The sequence below is a fragment of the Hetaerina americana genome, unplaced genomic scaffold (genome assembly GCF_022747635.1).
Source record: "Hetaerina americana unplaced genomic scaffold, ioHetAmer1.1.p SCAF_9, whole genome shotgun sequence".
Classification (NCBI taxonomy): domain Eukaryota; kingdom Metazoa; phylum Arthropoda; class Insecta; order Odonata; family Calopterygidae; genus Hetaerina; species Hetaerina americana.
In genome coordinates this window covers 76,974,811-76,987,778 of record NW_027287538.1, presented here as the reverse complement: position 1 = coordinate 76,987,778, position 12,968 = coordinate 76,974,811, and the positions used below count along the sequence as shown (strand labels likewise).

At 37.3% G+C, this 12,968-nt stretch overlaps 1 protein-coding gene across 1 annotated transcript; it reads right to left on the bottom strand.

The window, feature by feature from the left end:
• LOC139698729 (protein max-like) lies at nucleotides 1–6,753 on the bottom strand. Its single transcript, XM_071597622.1, has 4 exons — nucleotides 6,625–6,753; nucleotides 6,183–6,293; nucleotides 4,128–4,251; nucleotides 1–792 (listed from the first exon to the last, which is right to left on the bottom strand). Exons 1-4 carry the CDS (start codon nucleotides 6,625–6,627, stop codon nucleotides 605–607), a joined length of 426 nt encoding a protein of 141 aa, XP_071453723.1. The 5' UTR covers nucleotides 6,628–6,753; the 3' UTR covers nucleotides 1–604.
• Between the last annotated feature and the right edge of the window lie 6,215 nt (nucleotides 6,754–12,968).

Here is a 12,968-nt window from a genome sequence, read left to right as displayed (position 1 = left end):
TGTTCGTACACGACACTCTTAACGTGCAAGACTGTGAGTGCAGTAATGAGATTTTTATTTTAAGAAGAATGAAATATTAACAGAAATAATATCAAAACGTCAAATCTTAATCCATACACTACACACGCACACTTCGTTTCTTTCCCTTTGAGAGAATCCTTGGGTTTCTGCTTCCCCACAACCATTTCACACCCGAAACAAATCCATAGACTGCAATTGAATCATCGCATTGCCTACTTCTGGACTTATTCGGGTGATGCTCACACGACGACTCTTTCATTGATTAGCAATAAAATTTAGCCAATGTGACCACAAAGTTAAACATTCACACATGCATTCGCACACAAATCAGGTACACTGACGAGTAGACACCCCTGGGAGCAGGCAGCTGCGGTCAGCAGAGCATTTTTGGGAGAGGCCCCTAACGACCAGTAACAACCACCGTTGAGTGTGACCTGCTGATGTTGGGACACCTCCTGAGACGTCCCTCAGGTGGGTGGGGGCAGCACCACCTGCAACAGCAGAGACAACACCACCCAGTGCACCTTCAGTCCACAGTAGGATCACCATTCCACGGGCCAAGATCAACCCCTCCCAGAATGCCCTATGACCCTCCAAGTCCCCCAATTTTCAGTTTTTTCGACCGCCTAGTAGTTGCAGCAGCCTCTGAATCTGATGTGTCAGACTCAGATTCCCCATGGAAACTGGATGCTGTGTCCTTCATCACCAGAGACACCTCACTCGACTCAACAGCAAAATTCCCGGTGGCCTTGGCCTTTTCCAGAGTACGAACTGCAAATCAAAAGAGGGTGGAGAATTACAATCACCAAAATTTACAGGCATAAACTATTGAAATGATTGTTTGAGTATAAATAGTAGCTGTAGGGCTTGGTGTGCAAAAATGATGCATGCTCTGAAATAATAATTCTGGAATTTGCAAGACAATTTATTTGGAACAATGCATTTTATCCTGCATGTGCATCATGACCATCAAACAATTCCAGGTGCATCGGATATGATGCCATTGTAAAGGTGCTGATGATACAAAGGCACTGAAATGTGTTGAACGGAATAAATGGCCGTAGAAAATTATAATTTACATATTTTTATCTACATGAAATCAATGTACGTGTGTGTGTGTGTGTATCACGTTCACATTGTTGCTAAATTTGACTCGGATCATTAATAGTCAGGTGATTCATACAAATACGATGGGCCCTTTTTAATGACATTAATCCATTCCACAAACCAAAGTGAAAATATATCTGTAAGAGCACCCCTCACCACATTTCTATTTTGATCATTTCCTCTGGATGGGTTACACATATATTTGGATTTTTACATTGCATATTTGGTTACAAAACATTGTCATGACAACAAATATGGAAAATTTAATATTTAAACTGCAAATTGAACAACTTAAACAAAGAGGCCAGAAAAGCCACTGGTGAAATTCCTCGACTTTTCCTGACATGACCGTTAAAGTTCCTGATCTCTTGAGACATAGACAAGTAATGTAACAGGCACACACGCAGAGACAACAACAGGTGGGTTACTCCCAAACACAAAAGTCACCCAGTGCTATTCTTCAAACGGCATCCGAAAATGGCACCGGAAGTTATTCCACAAAAGCGCCTGGCGATGATACCATCAGCAAATGGCATCGGTTGCCAATGATACCATGGAAGAATTAGGGAAGAGTGAAGTCAATGCCTTCTGCATGACGTCCCAAGTTGGTGGAAGGTTAACAAAAGATAAACACACACTCTTCCAATCAATGCCATTGTTTGAAATGGCAGTACCCAGCAATTGAAAAACAGCAGGCGTGGATTATTTATGTTCACTGAATAACTGAATGGTTTTATTTACATATTCATCAGTTCATTTTTTAAATTCAAATAACTCATGTTAAAACTCATACATACCGAATTTTAAAATTATAATTTTTATATAATGGATCGCCAGTGGTAGGTAATACAGTCTGATATGAAATTGTGAAACAAGAAATCTTGGTTCTATTTTTTTTAAGTATTATCATCGGCCGTGCATATCCATTTGTCTCTGCAAACATCACTCATGTCACAAGTCATTAAATAAATAAGATTTGAATACATAATTACATTAAAAAGTAAAACCAACTTAAGACAAACGTAAAATATAGTAATTTTCTTTCAAATTGAAACTCAAGAACCTTCTAATGAAGTGTTATTATTCATGGGATGGATTTTTAAATAACAAGTAATTGTAGTGCATTGTTTTTGTTACATACTCTAATATATGTATATACTTTTTCAAGCATGTTAATAATGTTGAAATGTCCCTGTATTTTGTACTTTTCTTTGTGTTTGACGACTCCTATACCTACATGATATGCATGATCAGTGAACAATAAAAATATGATTATTACTGTTTTAAAAGTTAACAACCATCTAGATTCCTGGCATGGAATTTTTCCCCAACAACTTGAAGGTGCTCCATAATCAGCTATAAATTACAGTTCAAGCAAAAGTATCTTTTCTACAAAATGCTGTTTTGTCATATTTATCAAACAAAAATAAAATTCAAAATTAATTCCACAAAAATATCAAATTATTACATTATGTAGATATATTTAGTCCAATAATACAAACTAATTTTGTTTAATTAAGGTTTGTCAAATTATCTCATGTAATGATAACATTGCAATTTACCATGAAGTATGGAATTCTTCATTAGGCACATTTATGATTTTAATGTTGCGGATCGGTGAAATCTAATGCATACCTCAAATTGCTGACATAAGTATATAGTTATACAGCATTAAGATCATTATTATTAATGACAATCCAAAGGCAAAAGTATGGTTTTGGATGGACACAGCCAAGATAAGGGTACAATGATGCATTTACTTGTCTCCTTTACCAGAGCAACTGGATATCCGGCACTACATTAGGCCCCTCTTCAATAGCACATACTTCTTTCATTTCGTCCAACATCACAATCCTTTTCTTTCCCTATCTTTGCTTCCTTAACGTTCTCCCCTTTATCTCAATCTTCAATATTCATATGGAACTCAAAAACATCAGACAAAATCTTCATTGCACACTACAAAATGGTTTAATTGATCCCGTAGCCTCCTCTTTAAAATTATTAAAACTCATATTTTCGCAGTCTGTAGCAAGTGAATTAAAATCAGCCGCATTCACTCCCCAAATTCTCTTCAATTCTCATGTCTGCATTGTTTTGTACCTCAATTTCGACAAATGACAACCAAAAAGCAATGTCATTTGTTGATACTATTACAGCGATGTCTTTAATCCACAGGCTTGGCAGCCCGACACTCGTACAGCATCCAGAATGGAATCGACACCTTTTACAGAATAGCTTCCGATGCCATAATGGCATCATTAAGCAAGTGGCATTGGGTGCCATTGTTAGGGAATAACAGTCCTGCTCCCAACTCGTATCATAAAATGGCCATCCAAGGTCACCCAAACAATTAAATAGAGGAAGCTAACGGAAGAGCAGAGCAGAGTGAAAAATGACCATTCTGGACCAGCCATGAAATGGAGAAAAAATGCTGCACTTTTGCTTCCAACAGATGCTTTTTCACTTTCAGTTGCTTCGTGCCTCGGCATTTCCCCACCGGCATTGCACCACATCACATCATGCTGGAGCCACACACAAGAATCCCCAGTACCCAGGGGTTTCTGATCAGCACGAACATCTCATTGCAAAACCCACTGCATTCTTGCCCCTTAATTTTGTCCTCGGAGCTCATGACAACATTGAAAAACCCATTTTGACAGTGGGATGGAGTAACACCCAGGGTGCTATGAGGGTACTTCAGCAGACGACCCAAGCATACACTTGCACATACCCACACACACACACACTGTTAGAGAGACTGCTTTGGCCAATTAATACATGGGTTAGGCCCTGTGAACAAGTTACTCTGCTTAAAACAATGTTAGCAGACTCATTTATTCAAGTGCTATTTGGTATACCATCAGAGTCATATTCTGATTGCTATCTTTACGCTGTACAATCCAATCAGGTGGTGTCATCAGTTGTTAGGTATACAATGAATCATATAATTAAAAGCACAACATCACCCAATAATGTTATATTATTCATGCAATACTTACTCTGTGATTCTAGTAGTGCATTTTGCCTCTTCAGGTCATCAATGTCTTGCTGATGAGCTGAATTTTTTCTTCTCATGAACTGTATGTACTCTGCAGCTTTTTTTAAGATCTGAGCGCGGCTAGCCTAGAGTTAAATAAAACTTTACTCACTCAAAAACAAGAACATTATACCATACAGATGGCAAAATAGTATTAATTCAACCAATTCCTACCTCCCTCTACACCAGCGGGGCATCAAGGAAATAAACAATGATATATGTCTCTACTAAAGATAGCCCTATAGGTACAATACATTGTGTTCCCTGTAGGTATCATGCAAACACATTTGGGTGTACTAAACTAAAACTTGCACACAATAATGGTTGACATCAAGTCAAATTTATTTGCTTGATACCTACAGTTAACAATAAACTGTACTCAGCTACCATTTAATTCTCTTCCTAGAAATATACACACTAGCAACAGCATTATAGAGTTCAATTGGATGCTACGTGGAATTTGTATGGCATCAAGTTCCCTTGCATATTGAGAGAGAGAAAGTTATAATATTGATATATTCTGTGAGCAAACATGTGAAAATAAACTATTTAACTTTATTAAAAATCCCTCGTGACCTGAAACAGATGTATTCCCATACATGCCTTTCTTTGGCACACTACTTTGCTATTGTAAGTGTGAATTGATTATAAATTATGGCAAGGATATCATTATTATGGGTTGTTTCTCATTTCTTGTGATGTGCGATTTGCCCACATCATTTGTACTCAGAATTTCTATTTCATGAAATTACCACTGCAGAATTTGTTTTTCATAGATATTAAAACTTCTTTCCCCAAAACAGAACAGAAGGACTCATTAAGTTTTTCCTTGGAATGTTTGTCAGTACCTTATGGATCACTGAAAGCAACATTTCAGGTGTAAGCCACCACTGACTTTTTCCATGTATGTCCTCAACTTAAACTTAATGCATTTCTGAAATGTTTGCACACATTAATTTCTTGCCATGGTAATAATTCACTATTAGGGATATGAAAGACATTTCTGGAATTTACAGTCAAAGCTTTATAATGGAAAAGTCACATTTTTCTTTCAATTAAAGTTGCGTTATGAATAAAATACTAAATGAGCTGTAACTGAACTTAGACTACGAGGTCATATGTAAACTTCCCGCACCTTTACTCCAGCAATCATTCCCTGCATGAAGCTATAATTTTATAAGTGTGTCTGCCCTTGATACCGTTTATGACCACTGCAAACTTCATGGAATTCTGAGTTGGGTGGTTTCATGGCTTGGCTCAAGTGACATCGACAGACCCTAAAACTCATCCTGGAGAGCAAAGCATACTATAGTGTATTTAAATTTCCGGCGGATACGTTGTAGTACGTTTATTTATGTTTTGAAACGTCTGTGTGTTCACAATGATATCTATGGGTATATATGACCCTACGAAATGGAAATATATCATTATCACCATTATTATTAGATAGCATAAAATGCCACTTCATAAATTGTGGAGATGATTCTAAATTTATGACATAATGATTTTAAGCCGAGAGATTTCCTTGTAAGCAAGATGTTGTTAAGTGTATATACTGATTAGTACGGCTTTTCTTTACTTCTCACCTACACTAGTTCTCTGAGGAATGGAAATATACATAATATATTTGCACGACCACAACTAAATTATGGCCTCGTGATATGAGTCTCCGACTGTGCGACACATTACGGCCACATGAATGAATGAATAGTGTAATTATGTTTGAGACTATAATGAAAAAAATTTGACTATCAAAATGGATTTCTCTGTAAGCGTTCATTTGAATTATGATCTAAAAATGCCATTTCTGAAAAGTTGCCGGTGTATTTTCTAGGTGCTAGTACTTCTGGTATACCATTAGTGTTGCCATCATTATTTGTATATCTTACAATTTAACTTGAGATAATTCCTTACATTATTCCTCTCACTCACTAACATGACAAGCTTTAAAACATGCAATAAACCAATACAGTAGTCTTCACGGGCAAACAAAACATTGCTATTGAATACTACTTACAACTTTCTCTCCTTGCAATGCTGGCACCGAATCACGCAGGCTGCTGAAACTATCTTTAATGTGATCTCGACGTTTCCTCTCCAGGGCATTATGGTGAGCACGCTTTTCCGCCTAAAGGTGTTTCAAAAAATGGGATAATATTAAGTCTACAGCAAGTATCACGACAAAATAGTTTCTACACAAAAACCCTACATTAATGCACTCAGGAGATTCTGGCTTAAAAATTCACCACCTTTCCAAAGATAACAAATCAATCTATTACGGATCGATCGACATTAAATTTCTTTTCAGTTACATGAGCAGAAATTATTATTATTCAGGGCACAGGTTAAACTACGGAGCCAGGTATCGAGCATTATTAAGATAATTTCATTCGGTTAAAGAACTTAAATTAAATGGACATAACTCAAAGGTAATTAAAATACATGCATATATCGTTTACCATTGTGCTGCATTAGTTTAATATGGTAATAGAAAGAACATCACTTCGATCTTGCACAAATGCTGCGCAACAGTCCGATTTAGAGTTTAAGGAAAATATAAAACATTATAAGCTGCCCAAAGATCAGGTTTGAAATTTTTATTTATTTTTAAAATTCATTTCTGATTATGTAATCGTACTAAAATTCTCTTTCTTTTGGTTAAATGATTTAGTATGAGCTTGATGAATTTGTTGTACTGCTTCCTGTCAGCCATTCTCTCGTACAAGCGGAACGCGGAATAACATCCAGCCAATCACAGGCCAAAGGAAACTGGACGAAGCGGGATATATGGAATCAACATTTTATGAATGCCGTTCCTGGACTGTGAATGTCCAGGTCGTTCGAGCTGCATATAAACTGTAATCATTGTATTTGAAGTGCTGTACGTTATTGATGTGTCTAGCCTAATCACCAGTAATTTCCTGCGACACTTCATTTTTATCCTATATTATGGCATACGTCTTTAGCTGCAAAACTAAAATATTTCGACAGCATAACAATCTTACTATAGAAGACGCTTTTCCTCATCAAAGGGTATAAAGTAAGTCAAATATAACGAGCCGAAATATCAACGTGATATTAGGCAAAAGGTGGATTTGATTGAAATTTGTAAATCGCAGTAATCAATTTTGAGTAGATGATGAATATTTATCAAAGCACGTAAGTAAAGTGTTTAATTGTTATTCTTTTGCTATATTTTTTAAATACAATATTAATGGATGTAAAAGGTCATATTGGGTCAAAGTTTTTATATTTTCGTATTGGCATATTGAAAAAATGAAAATGCAAAAAAGGATATACAACAAACAGAATATAGCGGATGAAGAGAGATTACACATACTAGTTGTTTCTTCACCATTCAATTTGTTTACAGCACTTGTTTCATGATTTCATTATAAAATTTTAGCCCATTCACGACAAAGGATTTCTGACCGCATTTATTATATTGCTTGTTTTAGGAGAATTTTCTTTCGTTTCTGATTTAATGTGAGTGCTTTGTACTGTTTTTTTATTTGCGCATAAGTTTTCATTTGGTCAACCCCATTATTTCTTTATATAGTGTCTTACAAGTGGTCAAATACTTTACCTGATTCAAACACTAATATCTTAAATCCAAATATATTGATAAAAGCACCTGGATGGCACATTCCAAATTCACAAAAAGCATCATTTTATATTACAAATATAGGTCCTGCCAAAATACGTCCTTGGCAGACATGTATTTTTCTTGCTTCTCAATTTTTGATAGTAACTTAATCTGTTTTTAAAAACCTCAATTCTTTTATTTATTAATCTTAAAACCATAATATAGCAATGCCTCCTACTTGGCAATATGGCTAAATTATTGTTTGACCATGATTAATTGTGAAATAATGAGCATGGTAACTTTAGTGGATAGGTAAACCTATAGCAAGCATTCATCATTGACAATGGGAGAATAGTTTGTTGAAGTTGACTTCATTTGTAGTGATTTTCATTGGGTTTCCTTCTTCATGAGTAATGAAGGGTACTGAAAAATTCAAGGAACAGCATCTAACCTAAACCGCTGAGCATCAAGCTTCCCTCAATAAAAGCAATCTTTGGAAAAATAATTCAAAGTAAGTTCGGAATGCGTTGCCAGCACGACAGAATCGCTTCTCAAGGTGATTATCCAAAGGAGGAAAGAGTCGTTTGCAGCTTCAGCTGCAGACCAATCCTAAAAGAGGTTGACAGTACTTTCCGCTGTGTCATCATTTAAAAGATGCCCTGGGTGACAACTGAGGGTATCATTGACATGACCCGAGTCAGTGCTCTTCCAGATGGGGTCAGGGAGGAAGGAGAAAGGGTGGGTGGACTTAGGAAACGAAGGAGGCCACCCACTGGGTTCCAAGCAAATGCCGAGGTGGACGTGGTCTGAGAGGAAATAGTCAACAGCATAGGAAACCTTCATTCCCAGCACGGATAAAACTAGATCCAGGATCACCACCCCTCTTTTTGTCTTTGAGAGTTGAATTATATGACAGGCAGTCCATTAATTAAGTGCTTCATGAAAAATTCTCGTTAGCAATAAAATGTTGGTAACGTACTGGGAAAGTGAAGGGGACTACCAGCCAATACTCAAGTTAAACTCACCCAGCAGTAGGACTACGCTCATCGGTGAATTTTTCTGCAAAATGCTGTCTGTCAACACGTAATCAAAGCATTCCTTAATTAAAGGCATATTACTTAATAGAGGATAGTAAAAAAGTGTCAACAACAAATTTTCATCCAACACAAGTTGTTGAATTCAAATGGATTGCTAATTCAACTCTAATGATGTCATAGCTACAAATTATGCCAGCTTTTCACCAGAAGATGAATTTAAGACATGCAGGGGATACCACTATCACCTTTTCCCTGTGGGCCATGTCTAAATATTTGAAATAGTAAAAGTATATTGTTACATTTCTATGAACCGGGTTATGATATTCATATGAGCATGATGTTATATAATTATTGACTTTAAAATCAAAATAATTCTGTGGTAAATGTAAATAATGTGCCTTGGTAACTAACTGTTTACATGCTTACCAATTTTAATTGTTGAGTAGTTTTGTTTTGAACTGGATCATTAAATATTTATCTTCCAGTTGATCTATCTTATTTTCAAGGAGTTACAAGGAAAATGAATCAAACCACTAGGTCATTTTGCTGAATTATATTTTGTGAGGGAATTGACCTCACCAGCAGGTAATGCAGATGCTAGAGGTATCAATGAGCAGCATGCTGGAATTATGAAAGTTGTTAATATTTCTGGTTGCAGTACAGGTTCCATGAATGAATACTGGAATGGAGATAAATCAAAGACATACCAAGAAAGATTTGAACAGTATTTTTTCCAGAAAATTACCCAAGGATTGAAAGAAGAGGGGCAGAATTGTTGAAACTGGATGGCGAAGAGGCATATAAGACACAGATCTGTGCGAGCCTATACCATCCAAGGACAGACCTTATGATCAGTTGTGTCTCATTTCGAAGCAGCAAAAGTAGTTCACCACGCTTATAATCAACTAGTATTAACAGATGAGACCAAAAGGTTGCTGGCTTGGGGTGCCCAAAGGGGAATATTTTTCCTGATAGATTTCCTCTCTGCACTAAAGCAGCATGTGCACTGTTGCAGAAAATCGTGGGAAAGCTTTTACAAAGCAATTTAAGTGGGCAACAGACTGCGATAGATCTTTCAAGCAAGTTGTCTATTATAACTTGTGAGTAATATTTGGTACATTTTGATCAAACTGTTAATGTTAAACTGGTTTGCAATGCATCAAATGTAGGATTGGGGTGGTCTTGTTTCATGTGTATCCTGATACAACAAGCTTGGGTAAGTAATTCCTGGGCTCCTGAAAAATAAATTTCAATTAAGTTTGACTAAACTAAAACTGTGTTCAACCACAGTCACATGGACTTAGTGGGACCCTTTAAAGGCTATATGCTCTTGATAATAATAATTTATTCTCAACAGGCAATGAGGATACAATAAGCAAGAGATCATTGGTACATGATATTAGGCTGAGATAACCCTTCACCGTGAGCCAAGTTCAATGTCATGTCGTAGTGACTTTTGGTGGGCCCTGGCTACTAAACTAGGGCATGAGCATGGGTTAAGCCAAAGACTGCCGAAAGTATATGTGGTGCCTAGTGTGCATCGTAAAATTTAGAGAAAAAACCGTTCTGGTTTAGGAGATACTGTGAAGTACTTTTTTATTTTTGGTGTGAAAGTTCGACTCTGGTGACGTTATGGGCCCTGGTTACCAAAATAGGGCATGAGCCTGGGGTAAGCGAAAGACTGCTGGAAGTGTATGTGATGCCTAGTGTGTACTGTAAAAATTAGATGAAAAATTTTGCTCGGCTAGGAGATATTGTGACTACTTTGTATTTTTTTGTGTGAGATAACGACCCTGGTGGCGTTATTGGGCCCTGTTTACTAAACTATGACAGGAGCATCGGGTAAGCGAAAGTATATGTGGTGCCAAGTGTGTTTTGTAAAATTTAGAGAAAAAATGTTCTGGTGTAGGAAAAATTGTGAGGTACTTAATGTTTATGGCAAAGTTTAGAGAAAAAAATGTTCCTATTAAGAAGATATTTTTAAATTCTTGGAAAATCAGCTGAGATAACCCTTGACCGTGGGGAAGTTTAGTGTCGTGTCGTAGTCACTTTTGGTGGGCCTTGGCTACTATACTAGGCCATGAGCCTCAGTGTCACATAGTAGACCAATATTTTATGGAAAACACACCATTTCAGCAATCTGTTTCTTAATTTATTACTTACAGGTGTTTATTTCATTTTTGCACCATTTTCCGGCCACGGATTCCTGATTTTCACAGTAGCTGAACAAAAACTCCTATTTAATTTTAGGGGATAAAATGTTCTAGTTAAGAAGATATTTTTAAATTCTTGGAAAATCCGCTGATATAACCTTTCACCATGGGCCAAGTTCAGTGTCGTGTCGTGGTCACTTTTGGTGGGCCCTGGCTATTACTCTAGGCCATGAGCATGGGGTAAGCGAAAGGTTACTGATAGAGGAAAGAGGGTTTAGTGTGTTTTGCAATATTTCAGAAAAAAAAGTTTTAGTTTAGGAGATATTGTGAAGTACTGGCCACTATACTAGGCCATGAGCATGGGGTAAGCGAAAGACTGTCGAAAGTATATGTGGTGCCTAGTGTGTATTGTAAAATTTAGAGAAAAAACATGTTCTGGTTTAGGAGATATTGTGAAGTACTTTTTTTTCGTGTGAAAGGACGACCCTGGTGACGTTATTTGGCCCTGGTTACTAAACTAGAGCATGAGCATGGGGTTGGCGAAAGGCAGCAGATAGAGTATAGTGAGTTTAATGTGATTTCCACATTTTTCGAGCTGCGTCCGCGTATGTCGTTTAAATGTACAACAGTTTCGCCAGCTATCCTGCTGGCGTCCTCAGGTCATCCTTGACCTGAGGACGCCAGCAGGATAGCTGGCGAAACTGTTGTACATTTAAACGACATACGCGGACGCAGCTCGAAAAATGTGGAAATCACCTACTCATCGCCGCGGAAACCTTCGAACGAACATATAGTGAGTTTAATGTTTACGCCAAATTTTTGAAGAAAATATATTTTATTTCAGGAGATATTGTGGAGTACTTTTTTTCGTGTTAAAGGACGACGCTGGTGACGATAGTGGGCCCTGGGTCCTAAACTAGGCCATGAGCGTGGGGTAAGCGAAAGGTTGAATATAGAGGAAAGAGGGGTTAGTTTTTTTTAATATTTTAGAAAAAAATGTTCTAGTTTAGGAGATATTGTAAGTATTCTTATTTTTTGTGTGAAAGGGCGACTCTGGTGACTGCACTGGGCCCTGAATGCTAAATTAGGCTATGGATGTGGGTTTTATGCCACTTCGTGATAGAGTATGGAGTGACGAGTGTTTTTGGTGATCTTCAATAAAAGCACTTTTCTAGTTGAGCAGATATTGTCGACAACGTTTTCATTACGACTTCTTAGTTTTCGCTCTAAAGACGACCTCCCGCTTGGGCTAACTTGAGTGTAGATGTCTTTCTAGGGACGTATATCATATACTACATAACTCATCCCGGTCTTGCAATTGCAAGTGATTACAGGGAGTACCACTGAGTATAATATGTCCGTTGTAGTGAGATTACTGCAATGGTTTAGGGGATTCACTTAGTTACTTCGTGCAAAAATATTTACGTTGGTATGACTGAAAAATACAGAGCTCCAACGGCCGGTAGTTAGTCGTGGGCTAGTTCTTTGTGGGTCAAGTTGCGTTAACTAGAATAAGGTAATTATTCTTGGGACAAAAATGTTGCCACTGAAAACTCTCAAGAGAAGCATACAATTACGATAAAAAACCACTTTCTCGACGTTTTCCACTCGTCGATGTCCTCCCCTGCATGCTTTTTGATAATTTGTTCTATAGCAGCAGGATTTTTTTTTCGTTCAAAATTCGCAAGTCGTTCCTCTCCCAGCAGAACGAACAGGTGCGAGCCATTCATATACTGAATCAACCATGTGGAGTACGGTCCACATCGATCCGCGTTCCCTTCCCGCGGGATTTGGGTAAATTATTTCGCAGACGAAATATTAATTAACGCCACATTGCTCACTGGACATATAATGGTATAAAAATTAAATATTTCAATTATACCTAATGATTTTGATGCTATTGCCTTTAAATACGAGTTTTCCTCTAATATTCATCAAACGTAATCATATCGAAAAAATGTGGATCGTGGCATTTTTAATGCGTTGAAATCGGCAGATGACTCAATTAGAAAAAATGTCAAGACAGT